This window comes from Myotis nattereri (assembly GCF_964212035.1).
Source record: "Myotis nattereri genome assembly, chromosome: 11".
In the NCBI taxonomy this organism is placed as follows: Eukaryota; Metazoa; Chordata; class Mammalia; order Chiroptera; family Vespertilionidae; genus Myotis; species Myotis nattereri.
The window spans coordinates 21,106,623-21,128,479 of NC_138086.1; the positions used below are offsets into that span (position 1 = coordinate 21,106,623).

The window sequence follows — 21,857 nt, forward strand, 5'->3', positions numbered from 1 at the left end:
AAGCAGGGGCTACAACATATTTTTATGAACCCATGTTCATAGCAGCATTATTCAAAACTAGTGGCCCGGTGCACAAAATTCATGCATTCAGAAGGGGGGTGGCGGGAGTCTCCAGCCTGGCCTGTGCCCTGTCACAGTGCGGGAGCCCCATGATCCATTGCCCCAAAGAGGTAGGCCTCCATGAGCCTCACATCCCTGGGTCCTGCACCAGGGGCGGAGACATGAGCCTCATGCAAGTCCCCACCCACCCACGCCTGCTGCGCACGCAGCTGCCTGCTTATTGGTCGTTACCCGTGAGGATGTCATGACCATTTGCATATTAGCCTTTTATTATAAAGACTAGAGGCCCAGTGCACGAAATTCGTGCATGGGGGGGGAAGTGTCACTCAGCCTGGCCTGCACCCTCTCCAATCCAGGACCCTTCGGGGGATGTCCAACTGCTTCTCGCAATCCGGGACCGCTGGCTCCTAACCACTTGCCTGCCTGATCGCCCCTAACTGCTCCCCTACCAGCCTGATCGCCCCTAACTGCTCCCCTGCTGGCCTGATCACCCCTAACCTCCTCTGCCTTGCCCCACATCCGGGACCCAGGATTCCCTCCTCTGGCCGGTCACAGGCACCCAGGACCCGGGCTGGCCGCAGCCGCAGGGGACCGTGGGCGGGTGGCTTTGCCCAGGCCACAGCTGCAGGCACCCAGGATCGTGGGGCGGGCAGCTTGTCCCTCTCCCAGGCCGCAGGAGGGACAAGTATTATATGATTGATTCTACTTATATAAGGTACCTGGAATAGTCAAATTCAGAGACAAAAAAAGTAAAGTGATGATTGTCAGGAACTGAAGAGAGGAAGAAATGAAGAGTTATTGTTTAATAGGTAGAGTTTTAGTCAGGGGATATAAAAAACTTCTACAGATGGATGGTGGTGGTGGTTGCACAACAATCATGAACGTACTTAATGCCACTAAACTGTATGCCTAAAAATGGTTAAAATGGTAAGCTTTGTTATGAATATTTTACCACAATACAAAATCTATAAAATCTATTTTCCATTTCCCTAATAAACATCAGTGCAATCAACAGGAAAGAATAAGAAGTATCTAGAAGGCTTTTGAAGAAAACTGTGTTATAATTACTAAACGTAGCAGTGCTCTGATAATTTTATATCCATAATCAAGCCATCAACTCTTATCCAAGACCTGGAAAGACAAGAAATAAACTAATTCAAATATGGATGAATGCCACCAGATAACACACTAACATACCAACAGAAATACCACCATAAATTCTAATTCACAGACTCCACTATAACAAAGGTATAAAATGTTTATATTTGCACTGTCCAAACCTGATTTTAACTTTTATGTACTACTTTCCAGCAATGCAAACATACAGTACAGCTGACCCTTTAACAATATGGGTTTTAATTGCATAGGTTCACGTATACACAGATTTTTTTCAATAAATACTGTAAATTTATTTTCTATTCCTTGTTTTTTTTTTAAATATATTTTATTGATTTTTTACAGAGAGGAAGGGAGAGAGATAGTTAGAAACATCGATGAGAGAGAAACATCGATCAGCTGCCTCCTGCACATCTCCTACTGGGGATGTGCCCGCAAACCAGGTACATGCCCTTGACCGGAATCGAACCTGGGACCTTTCAGTCCGCAGGCCGACGCTCTATCCACTGAGCCAAACCGGTTTCGGCCCTTATGATTTTCTTAATATATTTTCTTCTCCAGCCTTACTTTATTTAAGAATACAGTATATGAGACATATAACAATATATATGTTTATCTACTGTTTATGTTATTGGCAAAGCTTCCGATGAACAGTAGGTTATTAGTAGTTAAGTTTTTGGGGAATTAAGTTATAAGCAGATTTTCAATCACACCCCAACACCTCCACTGTTCAAAGGTCAACTGTATTCCTACATTTGATAGACTAACTGATCCATAGAAATTGTTTTGGAACATTTTCTATTTTCTGGAAGGCTTTGTTTTCAAAACATGTTATTTTTGTTATTTGTTTTTAAATATATTTTTACTAGAGGCCTGGTGCACAAAAATTTGTGCACTCGGGGGGAAGGGGGGGGGTTCCTCAGCCCAGCCTGTGCCCTCTTGCAGTCTGGGACCCCTTGGGAAATAACGACCTGCTGGCTTAGGCCTGCTCCCGGGTGGCAGAGGGCAGGCCCAATCCCTAGGTGCAGCCCCTGGTTGGGCTAAGAGCAGGGCCGATTGGGGAGTTGGGGCGCCACCCCCTATCCTGCACAGAGCAGGGCGGATCGTGAGGTTGCGACGCCACCCCCAGTCACGCTCAGGGTAGGGCCGATTGGGGGGGTTGGGGCACCGCCCCCTGTCACACTCAAGGCAGAGTCAGTGGGGAGGTTGTGGCACCACCCCGTCACGCACAGAGCAGGGCCATTCAGGGGGTTGGGGCGCTGCCCCCTGTCACGCACAGAGCAGGGCCGATCAGGGGGTTGGGGCGCCGCCACTGTCACACTCAGGGCAGGGCCGATGGGGAGGTTATGGCTCTACCCCAACACACAAAGAACAGGGCCCTTGGCGGGGGGGGGGGGGGGGGGGTTGGGGCGCCGCCCTCTATCACCCACAGAGCAGGGCCGATCAGGGGGTTGGGGCGCCGCCACTGTCACACTCAGGGCAGGGCCAATGGGGAGGTTATGGCTCTACCCCGTCACACACAGAGCAGGGCCCATGGGGTGAGGGGGTTGGGGCACAGCACCCTGTCACACACAGAGCCACAGGGTGATCAGGGGGTTGGGGAGCTCCCCCCTATCAGGCACAGAGCAGGGCCGATCAGGGGGTTGGGGCGCCTTCACCTGTCATGAACAGAGCAGGGCGGATAGGGAGGTTGTGGCCCCGGCCCCTGTCACACACAGAGCCGCAGGGCGATCAGGGGGTTTGGGAGGCTGCCCCCTGTCACACTGATCCCGGTGCCGGGAAGCCTCTCAGCTCCGCTGATCCCAGTGCTGGGAGGCATATTACCCTTTTACTATATAGAATAGAGGCCTGGTGCATGGGTGGGGGCTGGCTGGTTTGTCCTGAAGGGTGTCCTGGATCAGGGTGGGGGTCCCCACTGGGGTGCCTGGCCAGTCTGGGTGAGGGGCTGAGTGCTGTTTTCAGGCTGGGACTGAAGCTCCCAACTGCTCTTTTTTTTCTTTTTCTTTTTTATTCTGGGCCAGCTTTAGCTCTGAGGCTCCAGCTCTTGGGCCTCCGCTCCGGAAAGCAGGTATCTGGTTTGTTTTGGTTCTACAATTGAAACTCTGTATCAACTGCAGCTCTGAGATCCCAGCCGGCTGAAAGCTGGTTTCTGGGGTTTTGTTTAGCGTCTATATTTGTTACAATGTTTGAAACTGCAGGCTCAGAGGCCTGCAGTGGCAGGCGGGGAACGTTGGAGTCCTCCGTCACTGAAGCAAGCAAGCCTCATGTTAGTTTCAAGCTGCCTGGCTGCCGGGCATCACGTGTGCGACCCAACCTAGGGCGGCTGGGTGGGTCAGCAGGGATTGGCTGGCCCGCCCGGGCGTCCCGTGTGTTACCCGACCTGGGGCGGCGCCCCAACCCCCGATCAGCCCTGCTGCCCTGCCCAGCCTCCCCGGGTCGGGTCGCACACGGACGCCCGCCGCCCTGGGTCGCAGATAGCAGGCCCGGATGGCGGCAGGGCAGGCGGGATGGCACTGTCCCGCCCTGCCTGCATTATGCAAGTTAGCTGCCATCTTTGTTGGCGGTTAATTTGCGTATCGCGCTGATTAGCCAATGGGAGGTGTAGCAAAGGTACGGTCAATTACCATGTTTGTCTATTATTAGACAGGATATCAAATCTATTGTCACTAGGTCATTAGAACTATACTAAATAACTCTAAGGTTAGTAAAGTGTAGGGTAAGGAAAGAAAGGATAATAGTTCTGCAAAATATGTATTCCTCAAAGTGGTTTTTAAACAAACCAGGCAAAATCTGTTCTTTATCCACTTAAAATTCAAACTGAAACAGACTTTTGGGTTAAAATGTCATTTAATGACTATTTCAAGAAAACTTAGTTCCTTTCTGCCACACCAGGCATGGCTCAGTAATTGAGCATTGACCTATGAACCAGGAGGTCAAGGTTCGATTCCTGCTCAGGGTATATGCCTGGGTTACAGGCTTGATCTCCAGTGTGGGTTGTGCAGGAGACAGCCGACCAATGATTTGCTCTCATCATTGATGTTTCTATCTCTCTCTCCCTCTCCCTTCCTCTCTCTGAAATCAATAAAAACATTTTTTTTTTAAAAAGTTCCTTTCTGTACCCAAGTCTTTCAAAGTATAGAGGGCAATATAAAACTTATAAAGGTTGTGTTTTGCTTTTTAAAGAAAGGATGGATGGAAAGACTGAAAACATCAACACAGGAGGCTGAATAAATATTGTTTATTTACAATTATCCAGGGATTTGGCAGGGAGTAGCAGCAAAAATAAATGAAATCATAGGTAAAGAAATCACCCTTTGGAGGTGCCTACAAGCTGCTAGTCCAGCCGTGGGCAAACTATGGCCCGCGGGCCGGATACGGCCCATTTGAAATGAATAAAACTATTGAAAAAAAAGACCGTACCCTTTTATGTAATGATGTTTACTTTGAATTTATATTAGTTCACACAAAACACTCCATCCATGCTTTTGTTCCGGCCCTCCAGTCCAGTTTAAGAACCCATTGTGGCCCTCGAGTCAAAAAGTTTGCCCACCCCTGTGCTTGTCATTCAATAAATGGGGTGGGCAAAAGTAGGTTTACAGTTGAGTATGCAAAACAGAGTTTATTATAATCATAACCTGCGTGTCTTTTTTGATACAAACAACAGTAAACCTACATTCGCCCACTCCATATTTTTAAGAACCTGTCAAGCATCTTAATCCTTCCTTCCTTCCTTTCTTAAAATGTTTTTATTGATTTTAGAGAGAGGAGGGGAGAGGTATAGAGAGATAGAAACATCAAGAATGAGAGAGAATCATTGATCGGTTGCCTCCTGCACACCCCCTACTGGGGATTGAGCCCACAACCAGATATGTGCCCTGATAGGAATCAAACCATGACCTCCTGGTTCATAGGTCGATGCTCAACCACTGAATCGCACCGGCCAGGCAATGGTTTCTTTCTTAATAACCATGGTTTATAACTTCAACTATGGATATCAGATTATATAAACAAATAAAAGGATCCTACAGTTGCCCTCGTGGGGTAACTCAGTTGGTTAGAACATAGTCCTCATCCATCAAGGTTTTGGGTTTGATCCCTAGTCAGAGCACATACAAGAATCAACCAAAGGATGCATAAATAAGTGAAAAAAATCAATCTTTCTGTCTCTCCCTTCCACTCTCTAAAAATCAATCAATTAGCCCTAGCTGGTTTTGCTCAGTGGATAGAGCATCGGCCTGCAGACAAAAGGGTCCCTGGTTCGATTCCGGTCAAGGGCACGTACCTTGGTTGCAGGCTCCTCCCCAGCCCGGGGCCCTAGTTGGGGCTCATGGAGGAGGCAACCAATCAATGTGTTTCTCTCACATCAATGTTTCTCTCTGTCTTTCCCTCTCTCACTAAAAATCAATGGAAAAATATCCTCAGGTGAGGATTAACAAAAATAAATAAATAAAATCTATTAATAAAAAAACCCTACAGTCTACCAGGTGAAACAAAATAAACAAATGCAATTTGTTCAGTGTGGGCAGAAATGACTTTCAGTTGAAAAGAATCAGTTAATACCTAAAGAAGAGAGTGGAATTTAGGCTGGGCTTTGAAAAGTTGGATTAGTTTCTTCATTTGAAGAAAGCATTGGGAAAGAATAATAGTAAAAGCACAGAGTTAAGTAAGAAAGAATAAAAGAGATCACAATATTGGCAAAGGTGGCATCCTCCCACCCTAAAACCATCTGCTTACTATGAGAGATACTACAGCTATTTGAATGCTGTTGGGAAGGATCCTGTAATGAAAGAGGGAATCTGAAATGCAAGTGAGACACAGGATAATCAAAAGATCAAGGTTCCCGCCCTAGCCAGTTTGGCTCAGTGGATAGAGCATCAGCCTGCAGACTTAAAGGTTCTGGATTCAGTTCCAGTCAAAGGCAGATACCTTGGTTGCAGGTTCCCCAGCACCAGCCCTGGTCAGGGTGCGTGCAGGAGGCAACCAGTCGAGGTGTCACTCTCACATCAATGTTTCTCTCTGTCTCTCCCCTTCCCTCCCACTCTCTCTAAAAATCAATGGAAAAATATCCCCAGGTGAGAATTAACAAAAAATAAAATAAAATAAAAATCAATGGGAAAAATATCCTTGGGTGAGGATTAACAAAAAAAAATAAAAATAAAAAATCAAGGTTCCTGAGGATTCAGAAAATGAGATGCAGAGCAGCTATATTAGATAGGAGAAGGAAGAAGCAGTTAAAAATACTCATGCTGTTTGTGGATTATAGAGAACAACATAGACTGATGAAAAGGGACAGACCCAAAGACTGAGAAACAGCGATCAGGCTATCAATCCCCAGAAGGAAAGTAGGGGAGGGCAGGGGTAAGGGGAAGAGATCAACCGAAGGACTTGTATACATGTATATAAGCCAAACCAATGGACATGGACAACGGGGGGATGGGAGCATGAGTTTGTGTGTGTGGGGGAGGTTGGGGGTTAATGGGGGGGATGAGGACACATTTGTAATACCTTAATAATAATAAAAAAAAAAAAATACTCATGCTGAAATGTTACCAAATCAGAGGTGAACAGTTGACGGTATATTTAAGAAAGTGGCCAGGCCAAGGTGGCTCAGTGGTTGAGCATCAACACATGAATCAAGAGGTCACCAGTTAGATTCTGGTCAGGGTATATGCCTGGGTTGCAGGCTGCATTCCTAGTAGAGGGTGTACAGGAGGCAGCCGATCGATGATGTTTCTCTCTCAGTGATGTTTCTATCTCTCTATCCCGCTCCCTTCCTCTTTCTCTAAAAATCAATAAAAACATTTTAAGAAAAAGAAAAAAGAAAGTGACTAGAATGATAGACTCTGGAATCCAAACTGGATAAAGTAAAGACTGAATAAAGAAAAAGTAGGGGGCTGGTCAATGGAATAAACCAATGCAGAGAATTCTGTTTAACATGACTGAACACATCAATTTGCTCCCAGGTCTCTTTCAAAAATCCATTAACGCCCTGGCTGGTTTGGCTCAGTGGATAGAGCACCAGCCTGTGGACTAAAGGGTCCTGGGTTTGATTCCGGTCAAGGGCACATGCCCGGGTTGCAGGCTCAATCCCCAATAGGGGGCGTGCAGGAGGCAGCCGATCAATGATTCTCATCATTGGTGTTTCTATCTCTCTCTCCCTCTCCCTTCCTCTCTGAAACCAATAAAAATATATATTTTTAAAATATCCATTAAACTCAGAGTAAAGAGTTAAAAACAAAAAAAGGGCAGGTTAAGGGGGTGGGGAAAACCCACCAGAATAAAGAGAATGGAAACATGATTGATATTAATAAAACTGTTGAAACTAGAAAGCTAATGAATGAGTGTTAACTGTCTTAGGAGGTCTGAGAAAGCTGGAATAAGTCTAGGAGCAGGGAGGGAGGATGGGATGAAAATGCCACCAAGGGACAAACTAATTCATAAGCAAAATCCCAAATTAGGCTCAGAAATTAGAAGTACCATGTATAGCAGAAATACAGGTAAAACAGGAAACAAAGGAACAAGTGGGTTCATTCCTAGATTTTCCTCCTGACTGTGAGCAGCCAGACTACTATTCTCCCACCATCACAGAAGACTCAAAATGTACTTTGGGAAGACTGAAGTAGTGGGACTCTGGACTCTTGGACAAGAGGCTCACATAAAGGACTGGACTATCATACTGAAAATGGGTGATTAAATTAAAGCCAAATACTTAGTGGTGAATCCATCCCCTAGCTCATTCTCCCAGCTGCCACCAGCAGCCTAGTTTATAATCCCCAGGCAGACCAGAGGACTTCTCTCAGGGTAAAAGTGACCCGAGAAAGACAATGAGAGAGAAAGGGTGAAGGTTCCCTCTCAACTGCCCATCAAATGAGGGAGTAATCCAAGAAAAGACCATCGGATCCAAAACTTAGTCCATCCAAAACACGAAAGAAGTGAAAGGAATACCCTAGGACAGTGTTAAATAGAGATCCCAGGACAATAATTATGCAACTTACAAGAGAGCAACCAGGCCAGATTTGAGCAAGTTTGTCAAACTTCATGACAAAGTTTGTAATGAATTACTATAGATATTTAGAAAAGGAAGCAAATGTGAAGAAGAAGAAAAAAAAGCAATGTTTACTATGAGAAGAAAAAAGATGCACAAAATGGGAAATATTACCATGGTATATATCAGTGATGGCGAACCTTTTGAGCTCAGCGTGTCAGCATTTTGAAAAACCCTAAATCAACCAAAAAAATGAGTTCGTGTGTCACTTCTGACACACGTGTCATAGGTTCGCCATCACTGGTATATATGCTACATGGTTTAATTCAAAATGCGTATTGATTTAACAAAAACTGTAATATAATTATGTTAGAGAGAATGAATGAAAGGAAGTAGAGGGAGTCTAAACCCTCATCTTTCATAGGAGAAAGTCTATACATAACTGTTTTTTCATCCTAGGCAGTTTTCTAGTAAAATTTCCATCTACAACTTTTTAAAAAGGTTTTTAAAGTTTAGTTTTGAATTTTTTAAGTTATAAAAAAATAAAACTTTAACTTTTATAAAAATTAAAATTATATAAGACTTCAAAAAATAAAAACTACTATATGAGGTTACTTGAGATTCTTGAGCCAACAAAATGTCTGAGTTAGTGATTTGGGGACATGGGGACTTTTTAATAATGACAACACCCAGGCTGTGAGTGTGACCAGGTGGTTGAGAAAGAAGTAAAGGAATGAAGAGGCCCAGGTGTTAGCTGAATTGTCAATCCAGATGCTGAAGCTGCCTAAAAATGGTATGTAGCTGAGTTAGGTATTTCCCAAGTCCACGCTTCCACACTTTCGATCATTTTTTTCTATCCTAATATACACCCTATCAACAGGTTCCCATGTCCCCTAGCTTCTGGTTAGGTTGTCTCAGTAGGGAATTCTAGGGGGAGGTTAGGAGAATAAGGTCAAGACATTTATTTCTCCAGCTTCCTCCCTGCAAAGTCACCTCATGTTGGCTGTGTCCCTTCAACCAAAAACTACCACTCGTCTCAAGGTAGCCAACTCCATACTCTTCTTGAGAATTCAAGGACCCACTCTCTCCTGTCCCTTCCAGATGTTAACAATTTGGCTACAGGTTACGACACTACCTCTTTAGGTGCCACATCTTTATAAAGTACCTTTACAAAATAAACCCTCCTCAAATTATCCTATTTCAAGTGTGCCAACTGTTCCTGTTTGGGACCCTGTGTGATGAGGTCATGAGGATGACAATGATGATAATGATGTAAGGTTGTAACAGAGAGTAGTATAAAGTAATAAAAGTGACTACCATTTAAATAATGATTACTATTTTGAGCTCTAGGTTTCAAGAACTTTTCTAAGCTCTTCGTAAGTATTAACTCATTTAATCATCACAAGCATCCTATGTGGCAAGCAGAGATTTTTTTTTATCTGTTTCATTTCCATACACCAAAGCCTAGCACAGTTGCTGGTACCTGCACTCAAACATGGATTTAAAATACACATAACAATAAGAAGGCTTAGTTGGGAAGAGGTGACTTTCGGTATGGCATAGCATTCCTCCTATTTACTTTGAAAACTGTATGATAATCAAGGACTTGTCAGTCCCCAGATCACAAAAACTAACTAAACACTAAATAAGACCACATGTGAATGATTTTCTTGTGTAACCTACAGTGAGACTTATTTCTTTATCTTCCCATGAGGTTATCCAGCACGTGGACTCCCAATTGGTTTTTTAAGTGTAATATTAAAATTATAAATTTTAAATAATATTCACTTGCAGCCTAGGGGCTGGTTTAAAAGAGCAGAGTACCTGCCCTAACTGGTTTGGCTCAGTGGATAGAACGTCGGCCTGCGGACTCAAGGGTCCCAAGTTCGATGCCGGTCAAGGGCATATCCCCAGTAGGGGGTGTGCAGTAGGCAGCTGATCGATGTTTCTAACTCTCTATCCCTCTCCCTTCCTCTCTGTAAAAAAAAGTCAATAAAATATATTTAAAAAAATAAATAAATAATAAATAAATAAATAAAAGAGCAGAGTACCTTTAAGTACCAATTATTAGTTTTAAAAAAAAAAGGAAGAAAAGAGGGGGCAAATTTTTAAATATAATGCAAAGTTAAAAATGGTAAAGTCAGCAAGATCAAGCGCGCGCGCGCGCACACACACACACACACACACACACACAGCACAGCAAAGGTGAATACGAAAATTAGACAAGGAAACGTAAGACATGTGAATCAAAGAGTGCAGAAATACAACAGGTTGCGATTACACGGAATAATCAAGGCAGCTACGATACCCGTATCTGCTCAAGAACCAAAAAGGCAAGGTTGGGGAACAAGCATGCAGCATACGAGAACTGCAGCAAAAGATTTTCCTGAAATCAGCGTGGATGTTTGTTATCTTTAAATTACCTTGCACTCCAAAACACAGGCAAAATTCAAGTGCACAAGAATCTAGAAATCTGAGAAGTTTCGAGAATAATGAACTCAACCTAGAGTGACACATCCGCAAGAACAGTGAGGTGTAAGCTACGACTGGGAAGGAACTGCCAGACGCAAGACTTGGGCACCGAGGGGAGGCGGATCCAAACATCCTTGAGTGGAGGATGGAGAGCGCCTAGGGCTGGATCTGGTTGAAGGAAGACAAAACGGAGAAGCCGGGCCATGGAAGAAGCAAGTAGCGTGGGTGAATCTTAAAAGAGGCCCGACCACATGGCTGCCACCGTCAAGTGCAGGACCTACTCATCAGTTTCCGTGGGGCGGGGAAAGGGCCGGAGCGCGCCGGGCCGGCGGCTCCCAGTTTCCAAAAAGCCGCGCAGCTCGCGGCAGCCTCACAGCCCCACCCCGCGGGAGCAGCTCCGCCCCGAGGAGGATCTCACGAGGCCCACAGCGGGTTCGGGCTCCGGCTCCAGCCTAGTTCCCACCCCGCCCTGGCCCCGCGGGGCAGAACGGCCTCTCCGGGCCCCTCACCGAACGCTGCAGCTCCCCAAGCCAAAAGGAGGCGCGCTCCTTTCCGCTGGGATCCGGGTCGTGGTAAAGCGCCTGCACTGCCTGGTACACGAGCTGCAGGGTCGGCTTGGCTCCTTCCATGGTGGTGGCGGCGGCGGCGGCAGTGACGGCTCTCGCTCTTCTCCACGGCTCCTCCGGTTGCTCCGCCTTCGCCCTTCCTTACTGTGTCGGCCACAGCCGCTCCCCGACTGGCGCCATCTCTTCTTTGGCCGTTACCAGGGCAGAGGGGTTCCCGGTGGAAGTTGCCCCCTCGGAAACAGAGAGTGAGGTCGTATTCAGGTTCCTGGCCTTTTTTCCGATCCTCCCATGAGATTGCCCACTTCGGTGTCCTGACGCCGGTGCTTGCCTCTTCACCCACGATTGGCCCTCAGAAGTCCGTTCCAGCCCCACACGGACCACGCAGTGTATCCCAACCGCGTTAACCCGGACCGGAAGCGGCAATCCGGATACCTTTGGCACACTTCCGCCTGGTGCAGTGCAAAAGGCCTCCTTCCCCGCACTCCTTTTCAAATCTCCCCGCCCTCTCCCGGAAGTGGCCCTGCAAGGCCAGGAGCCGGAAAGAAAGTGCTCGCTGGCGGTTCCCTCGGTTCCTTGAGTCACACTGACTGTGGAGCCTTAGGACTGACCTGTGTCCCGTACCGGAGCCGCTCTCCTCTTCTTGGCAATGAATCGAGGTGTTTCCTCTGCCTTCCGACTTCTGCATCCCTCTCCAGATAATCCTTTCTGACCCAGGTGGCCAAAACACGTCAGTGCAACCATGGGAGGCGTGCCCTCTGTACTGGAAATCCAATGACTTAAGACAGGTTTTCTATGCTGACTGGTGGAGGAGACAGTCGCGTAAATAACTATTGAACAAACCTGAAATATATGCCACAATGAAATAAATCCAAAAGGCCTAGAGTCCCTGTTCAGACCCCCTTTCCACTAAGTTCTTACACCCAAAAGGGTATTTCTTTCTGTTACTCATTCTGAACTCCAGAGTATTTGCATACCTTTAAGGTTATTCCCACATGGAATTGTATTTATGTGTATGCCTTTCTTCCATATCAAAAACCAATGGTCTAACAATACTCAATTCACAAAAGAAAATGAAAATATTGAAATCTGTACTACAGAAGAAATCTGGGACAAAAGGTAGTCGTATGTTAAAGGATTTCCCAATATTCTTCTATTCCTTTGCAATAATAAATGCTACTATTTGCTGGATGCTTACAACGTGTAAAGCACTTTAGTTACAAGATCTCAATTATTCCTTTAGCGCTATACCAATTAAATCCCCATTTTAAGGAATAAGATGGAAGTAATGTAATTTGCCCACGGTTACACAGTTCTTAAATGGAAGTCAACATTTGACTTTAAATCAGTCTCTGTCACTCTGTGATTTAGTTTGTTTCTGAATCATAACTCTCAAGGGATTGTCACTGCCAACATGACAATGAAAAGTGTTATTGCACAGAGTTGATATAATTCTGGAAAAGAAAAAGAAACTTGATATTTTGGTTACCTAATTCATCTATTCATTAAAAAAAGATTTAGTAGGACCACCTTGGTCTCTGCCCTCGTGGAGTTTATAGTCTAATTGCAAAGAAAGATAAGCAATTCAATACAGTTTAAAAGTTCTATGAGTATCCACAAGCAAAAGAATGATGTTATACTTACCGGTACCATATACAAAAAACCAACCAACCAACCCTAGAACCTAAATGTAAATGCGAAAACTATAAAACTCTTGGAAAAAACAGAAATATATCTTTATGACCTTGGATTAGGCAATTTTTTCCTTAGATATGACACCAAAAGCACAATAATAAAAGAAAAAAATAGATAAATTGGACTTCAAAACTAAAAACTTTGGTGTGTCAAAGAACACTGAAAAAGTGAAATGACAACCACAAAATGAGAGAAAATATTTGCAAATCATACATCTGATAAGGGATTAGTATTCAGAATATATAAAGAACTCTTGCAATTTAACAACAAAAAGATAATTCAATTTTTTTAAATCCTTACCTAAGGATTTTTTTCCATTGATTTTCAGAGAGAGTGGAAGGGAGAAGAAGAGACACAGAGAGAAACATTGATGTGTCGACTGGTTGCCTTCCAACATCCCAGACCAGGACCAGGGATTGAGCCTGCAACCGAGGCATGTGCCTGGGACCCTTCAGTCTGCAGGCAGATGCTCTATCCACTGAGCAAAATCAGCTAGGGCAATAATTCAATTTTTTAAATAGACAAAGGGTTTGAATAGATATTTCTCCGAAGAATATATACAAACTAGAGGCCCGGTGCACAAAAATTTGTGCACTCGGGGGGGAGGGGAGTCCCTCAGCCCGGCCTATGCCCTCTCGCAGTCTGGGACCCTTCAGGAGATAACGACCTGCTGGCTTAGCCTGCTCCCGGGTGGCAGAGGGCAGGCCCAATCCCTAGGTGCAGCCCCTGGTCGGGCTCAGAGCAGGGCTGATTGGGGAGTTGGGCGCCGCCCCCTGTCATGCACAGAGCAGGGCGGATCGGGAGGTTGTGATGCCACCCTCAGTCACGCTCAGGGTAGGGCCGATTGGGGGGTTGGGGCACCATCCCCTGTCACACTCAAGGCAGGGTCGATGGGGAGGTTGCGGTGCCACCCACTGTCACGCACAGAGCAGGGCCGATCAGAGGTTTGGGGCGCTGCCCCCTGTCACTCACAGAGCAGGGCCCATCAGGGGGGTTGGGGCTCCATACCCTGTCACGCACAAAGCAGGGTCGATCAGGGGGTTGGGGAGCTCCCCCCTGTCACTCACAGAGTAGGGCCGATAGGGGAGTTGGGGCACCACTCCCTGTCACACACAGAGCAGGGCTGATCAGGGGGTTGGAGCACCTTCCCCTGTCACGAACAGAGCAGGGTGGATAGGGAGGTTGTGGCCCCGCCCCCTGTCACACACAGAGCCGCAGGGGGATCAGGGGGTTTGGGTGCTGCCCCCTGTCACGCTGATCCCGGTGCTGGGAGGCCTCGCGGCTCCGCTGATCCCGGTGCTGGGAGGCATATTACCCTTTTACTATATAGGATAGAGGCCTGGTGCATGGGTGGGGGCCGGCTGGTTTGCCCTGAAGGGTGTCCTGGATCAGGGTGGGGGGGTCCCCACTGGGGTGCCTGTCCAGCCTGGATGAGGGGATGATGGCTGTTTGCAGCTGGTCTCACATCCTTCAGGGTGGGGGTCCCCACTGGGGTTCCTGGCCAGTCTGGGTGAGGGGCCAAGGGCTGTTTTCAGGCTGGCGGGTGACTGAAGCTCCCAACCACTCCTTTTTTTCTTCTTTTTTTTTTTTTATTCTGGGCCAGCTTTAGCTCTGAGGCTTGGCTCCAGCTCTTAGGCCTCCGCTGCTGAAAGCAGGTATCTGGTTTGTTTGGGTTCTATAATTGAAACACTGTTTTGACTCCAGCTCTGAGATCCCGGCTGGCTGAAAGCAGGTTTTTGTTTAGCTTCTATATTTGTAACAATGTTTCAAACTGCAAGCTCAGAGGCCGGCAAGGCAGGCAGGGAACGTTGCAGTACAGATAGAGATAGGAATATTTAAGATAAATGTAGGAAGACTTTTGATATAGTGATTGTTTGAGCTGCAGGGTAAGAGGAGAGGGAAGAGAAATCAGGCTTCTGAGTATGGAACCCAGAAGAAGAAGCAGCTTTTATGGTAGGGGTGCAGAGGCAAAGATGATGATATGTTGAGTGTTGAGGCACTCATGAGACAGCCATGGCCAACAGACTATAGCATGTGTGAAACTGAAGCCAGGAACGGGGTTGAAAATAAAGATTTGAGAGTCATCCGTGTATTTATGAAGACCAGGTGGTGGATGAAGACAAAGAAATGGTTGGGAATGAAGCCAGGGAGAAGAGGGACTAAAGCAGTTCCCTACAGATAAACATTGCTTAAAGGATTGGCAGAGGAAGTAGAAGCTAGGAATAAGTAGCCAGAGGAGGCCCAGCCACTGTGGCTCAGTGGTTGAGCACTGGCCTATGAACCAGGAGGTTATGGTTTGATTCCAGTCAGGGCACATACCTGGGTTGCAGACTCGATCCCCAGCAGGGGGCGTGCAGGGGGCAACTGATCAATGATTCTCTCTCATCATTGATGTTTCTATCTTTCTCTCTCTCCCTTCCTCTCTGAAATCAATAAAAGTATTATTTAAAAAAATAGGATAGTAAAGTAAATGCACTTATTTATCTTGAATATATTACTTATTTTTTTAAAATATATTTTATTGATTTTTTACAGAGAGAGGAAGGGAGAGAGATAGAGAGTTAGAAACATCGATGAGAGAGAAACATCGATCAGCTGCCTCCTGCACATCTCCCACTGGGGACGTGCCCACAATCCAGGTACATGCCCTTAACCGGAATCGAACCCGGGACCCTTCAGTCCGAAGGCCGACGCTCTATCCACTGAGCCAAACCGGTTTCGGCTTGAGTATATTACTTATATTCAAGTAATGAATATAAGCAGCATCAGATGCTTCAGAGAGGTCAAATATGGTTAGAATGATAAACTTGAAGTAAATAGAAATATTTGAAATACTGAAACCTCTTTTCTCTTTAGACACGATGGCCACACCAAGAACATTGAAGTCTGATGCCAACTTTGATATGCCAAACTCTACTCCCCACAAACATGGCCCTCACTCCTTTCTATAAGAAAAGGAAATATATTTTTTTTAAGCAAGAAGGCAATTTTCTGAGGGAAAGAAGTAAAGAGAAGGTGTTTCTTTTACTCATGAATGGTGAGCTTACCGAAAGTTAAATATCCCTCAGTAAGGAAGGTCCTCTTCAGGTCCACTCGGGGCTGCCATGGGGGCTTCCATAAAACAGCGGTTCTCAACCTGTGGGTCGCAACCCCTTTGGGGGTCGGACGACCCTTTCACAGGGGTCGCCTAAGACCATAGGAAAACACATATATAATTACATATTATTTTTGTGATTAATCACTATGCTTTAATTATGTTCAATTTGTAACAATGAAATTGGGGGTCACCACAACATGAGGAACTGTATTAAAGGGTCGCGGCATTAGGAAGGTTGAGAACCACTGCCATCAAAGCTTACATCTGCCATGGGATGGTGTTTTTGACTCGTGGTGAGCTTCCGGTTATACTCAGCATGGACTGTAGCCCCGTATTGTCCTCTTTAATTCTCTTTTCTCATCCCCTGACCCCTGTTCCTCCATCCTCCAAACCCCAAGGTGAGGTGAGCCCTTGCACGTGGTGGAGAAGTTACACAGACAGCATTGCAGAGGCCAATGGTTCCACCCCACCCCCACCCCCATACCTATTCTTTTCTTGTTTGCCTTGTTCAAAACCTTCCTAGAGTTCCTTGAAGGAATACTCTTCTTTTCCTCACTAATTCAAATTGAGTTTCTGTAACCTGCCATCAAAAGAGTTTGGATGAATACTCTGCTGTCTTAATTCAGGCTGCTGCAACAAAACACCATAGCCTTGGTGGCTTCAATGACAGAAATTTATCTTCTCAAAGACCTGGAGGCTGGAACGTCAAGATCCGGGTACCATCATGGTCACTTCTTGGTGAAAGCTCTCCTCCCAGCGTGCAGAGGACTGCATTCTCATTGTGTGCTTACAGGGCAGAGAGAAAAAGATCTCTCTTCCTCTTCTTCCGAGGCCACAGTCCTATTGGAATAGGGCACCAACCATATGGCCTCATTTGACCTTAACCATCTCCTACAGACTTAGCTCCAGAAACAGTCATGTAGCGGGGTTAGAGCTTCAGCATATGAATTCCTGTGGCTGGGTCGGAACACCATGCAGTCCATAGTACCTGTCATTACCTACACTGACATCGGAGAGCTAGGAGAAGGTCCCCGTCTTCACCCGAAAGCGTCAGGTAACATCAGACTTCCTTGGCCCATATCAGGCTGAGGCACAGCTGAGCTGGCTGCTCCAGGGGCAAGGATCTGCTTAACTAGAAAACAGCATCCTTAGGTTGGGTTGCACAGCTCCCTGCTGGAAACAGTTACTGCCTGAGAAGCAAGAAATTTCTCAGGTAGTAAAAGGGCAGTTGTAGGGTATAAGAATGTTTATCCCAGGGTGGTTTGCTCTAGTAAAAAAAAAAAAAAAAAAAAAAAAGGAAATATCCTGAATATCCATTCATAAGGACCTGAACATTAGGGTATGTGCATACATTCATACATTAGGTAGATACTAGCTAGCCATGGAAAATCAAGTCAGGAGAAAAAAGGAAATCAAGTCAGAACTATTTTTAATTTTGTTACATATAATGGTAGCATTTTGGTTTTATAGAAAAATGTCTGTATTTATTTAGAAATACATACCTAAGTACATAGGAGTAATGTGGTGTAATAAGGAAATGTCTGACAAACTCTTGGAATTTTGTAAGTGATAGAAATGTCTTTGTTATTACAAGAAAGTGACCCAAGGTAAGCCCCTACCTAGCTCAGGATGGAGGTTGGTCACCAGAAAGACCAATCAGAGGGTTGTACCTTTGAGCCAGATTGACCTCCCAGGCGTTAGAGTTTGAATGTAACTATGCAATCTCTGATTTACTCCATCACGCCCAGTGACGAAAACCTGATCAAAACTCAGGACACTGAAACTCAGGGGAGCTTCCTGGTCAATGAACCAGCCCTCACTCTACCAAGAGAGGACATGGGCACTCTGCTTTCCTCCAAGAACTTGCCCAATGTATAGTCTTTACAATAAAACTTTAATAATATGTACAGCACTTTCCTGAGTCTGTGAGCTACTCTAGCAAATTATTGAACCTGTGGGGCTTAAGGTCACCAGAGGAGGAACACACGAGGCCAAAAGTGGTAAAGAATTCTAAATTTGCCCTAACCGGTTTGGCTCAGTGGATAGAGCGTCAGCCTGCGGACTCAAGGGTCCCAGGTTCGATTCTGGTCAAGGGCATGTACCTTGGTTGTGGCACATCCCCAGTAGGGGGTGTGCAGGAGGCAGCTGATCAATGTTTCTCTCCCATCGATGTTAAAAAAAGAATTCTAAATTTATTAGGTCATCTGGAAAACCAGAGGGGCCGAGCCCCAAAATGGCGCCAGCACCCAGGGACAGGGAGTCAGACCTTTGAAAAGATTCTAGGCCCTAACCGTTTTTGGCTCAGTGAATAGAGAGTCAGCCTGCAGACTGAAAGGTCCCAGGTTCGACTCCAGTCAAGGGCATGTACCTTGGTTGTGGGCACATCCCCAGTAGGGAGTGTGCAGGAGGCAGCTGGTTGATGTTTCTCTCTCATCGATGTTTCTAACTCTCTATCCCTCTCCCTTATTCTCTGTAAAAAATCAATAAAATTAAAAAAAAAACTTAAAAAAAAAAGATTCTAGGCAGTGCTCGCTTCGGCAGCACATATACTAAAATGGAACAGAGCAGAGAGGATTAGCATGGCCCCTGTGCAAGGATGACACGCAAATTCGTAAAGCATTCCATATTTTTAAAAAGAAAGAAAAAAAATAACATAAAATAAAAGATTCTAGGCGGGGAATTCTCTGGGCGGGTCCAGATCCTGGGCTTCATCCTGAGGGGAAAGATAATGAATGTTCTTGGCAAATGGAATGTGGTCTAAGCAACAGGAAATGTGGGTTGTGAAGTGGCCTAAAGGTCAGGTCCCAGGGGAGGGGTACCGATTCAATTATTTGATCAGACCTAACAGAGGGAACCCCTGAAGTCATAGTCATTTGGTCAGGAGTTCAGGTGGCCTGGGGTCTCTGGAAGTAAAGCTGACATCTGCAGTGAGGGCAGTCTTATGGGGGACCGATCCTTAAGCCTTGGAGTCTGATACTAACTCCAAGCAGTCAGTGTCAGGTTGAATTGCAGCTCACTCAGTGGAGAAGGTAAGATGATCATGCAGTCTGCAATTTACTTTAATAGACATAAAATTTACCCCCCACATAGATAAAGCAAACGGGGCAGAATGTTAATAATTGTCAAATATAGGGTATAAGTAAATGTGTTTGTTCACTATACCATTCTCTCTACTTTTCTATGTTTAAAATTTTCCAAATTGAAAAAAAATCAAAACTGGGGGGAAAAATCAAGTAAACTTTTACTTATTGACATGAAAAGTAGAGAAAATATTATTGGAAAAAAGAAATAGGTTATGTCTTATTGGGGGGGAAAAAAAGCAGGTTATGTCTCAGCATGTGAAAATAACTATTGATATGAAATTATATCTATATTTGTATATAGGCAAAGAAAGTTGTCTGGAAGGATGTTCAACAAAATGTTAATGGTTTTCTCTGGTTGATGGGATTTTGAGTGGTTTATACTTTCTTTTTTGTTTATTCATAGCACTTACCACCACTTGACGTATTATATGTAAATATATATATATATGTATATATATATATATATATATATATATAGAGAGAGAGAGAGAGAGAGAGAGAGAGAGAGAGGCCCGATGCACAAAATTCAGGCAACAGTAGGTCTTCGTGCCCCCCCCACCCCCCCAATTTACCATTATAGATATTTAGCTACTCCCTCCAGGCAGGAACTTCATTTTAGTCATTTCCCTATTCCCATTGCTTTGAATAGCACCCGGCATATGGCAGGCACACAATAAATATTTGTTAAATGCATTAATATTTGTTATTTTAATTTCTTTTACAATGATTGTTTACATTCTTAACAAACATTTTATTAGTAACAACACAACTGTCTTTTCCCCAATCACACTATAAACTTGAAGAAGTCATTTCTTTTAAAGACATGAAGGGCCCTAGCTGGTTTGGCTCAGTGGATAGAGCGTTGCCTGTGGACTGAAGGGTCCTGGGTGTGACAGCAGCCAGAACACATGCCCGGGTTACAGGCTCAATCCCTGGCAGGGGGCGTGCAGGAGGCAGCAGGTCGGTGATTCTTTCTCATCATTGATGTTTCTATCTCTCTCTCCCTCTTCCTTCCTCTCTGAAATCAATAAAAATAAAAAAAAAGAACTGCCCTCTGTCTGGCCAGCTTTTCACACACAGTTTCATTTGCAAAGCAAATTCAAACTGGTGGGAGGGACTGGGTGAGGAGGGTGGTGAATGGGGACTGTGAATTTCTATGGAAGAATGCGAGCATACATTAACTGTCCACAGTCAAAAGGAACCTTGTTTAAAGATGTTCTAAAGGACACTTCTGATACGGTGGGGTGGGAAAGCACTGTGTGGATTTGAATTTTCCTGAACATTAGCAAAGTGATATTTGTTTCAGAAAAGGAAATATGAGACAGAGAACTCAGAGACAGAGAAAGAGAAAAAAACACACATAGTAAAGGTCCACCAAACTCTCTGATTCCTTCTCCCTTGTTCCTCACAAAGTCTTCCTTCCCCTAGTCCAGCGGTTCTCAACCTGTGGGTCGCGACCCCTTTGGGGGTCGAACGACCCTTTCACAGGGGTCGCCTAAGACCATCGGAAAACACATATATAATTACATATTGTTTTTGTGATTAATCACTAGGCTTTAATTATGTTCAATTTATAACAATGAAATTGGGGGTCACCACAACATGAGGAACTGTATTAAAGGGTCGCGGCATTAGGAAGGTTGAGAACCACTGGTAGTCAGTTCTTCTCTTTGCAAGTCAGGTACAGAGGAGGGCAAGAGTGGCTTTCTTTCAGCAAGATTCATGTTTATGTCATAGTCTAAGCACAGTTTATCCGACACTTAGCCCAGTTTTACTTCGGGGCATTAAGCAATGAATTGGGGCTGGTGTGATATGGGCCAAACTGTTGCCCAACCAGGCTAGAGCATGCCCTTCCCTGGCAAATGCAGAAGGTCCTGCTTATCTGTAGGGAGAAGGAAATAACTCTTACATGGCGCAATGGAGAGAGGGCTGTCCTAACAATCAGACCCCAGCACCGTCTTTCTAGCCAGGCGACTCTAGCCCAAGTAACTGACTGATAGATCCTCCCTTCCCCCAACTGGTGGGCGGAGTATGATGTAACCTGCAGCCCAGAAATACCTGAGTGACTAACCATGTACCTTATATGGACTATACATTGGACCACCATCCAGGCCTGCCAAATACCCTAAGCCAGTGGTTCTCAACCTTCCTAATGCCACGACCCTTTAATACAGTTCCTCATGTTGTGGTGACCCCCAACCATAAAATTATTTTCGTTGCTGCTTCATAACTGTAATTTTGCTACTGTTATGAATCGTAATGTAAATATCTGATAGGCAGGATGTATTTTCATTGTTACAAATTGAACATAATTAAAGCATAGTGATTAATCACAAAAACAATATGTAATTATATATGTGTTTTCCGATGGTCTTAGGCGACCCCTGTGAAAGGGTCATTCGACCCCCAAAGGGGTCGCGACCCACAGGTTGAGAACCGCTGCCCTAAGCCCTTGTTCCTACATGGACCATACATTAAGCCACCAATCAGCGCATGCCGAGTAAACTAAGCCCCCATTCCTTCCCATTCCGCCCCTCAAAAGGTGTGCTCACCTCTGCACGTGCTGCTGTTCTCCCCTTGCGAGACGGCCCGCAGGTCTCTTTCCCCTAATAAAGCCTGTAATCCTGGTTGTCGGCTCCCGACTGGTCTCTCACTAACTTCCTTCCTGGTGGGATTCCCCTCCAATGGGGGTCAAGATACCCATCCAACAGGACCAAGGAAGATCATGTGAAAGGGCCTTGGCGTGGCTCAGTGCACACACTGAAAAGTAATTAAATCCACTCCTA

The 21,857-nt window shown here is 45.3% G+C and overlaps 1 protein-coding gene across 1 annotated transcript in view; it reads right to left on the reverse strand.

Moving 5' to 3' along the window:
• TNPO3 (transportin 3) overlaps positions 1-11,606 on the reverse strand; it is a 103,004-nt gene extending 91,398 nt beyond the window's left edge. Inside the window, exon 1 of the mRNA XM_081102423.1 lies at positions 11,143-11,606. Coding sequence (XP_080958549.1) covers positions 11,143-11,262 — 120 coding nt within the window. The 5' untranslated portion in view covers positions 11,263-11,606. The remainder of the gene's footprint in view (positions 1-11,142) is intronic.
• Between the last annotated feature and the right edge of the window lie 10,251 nt (positions 11,607-21,857).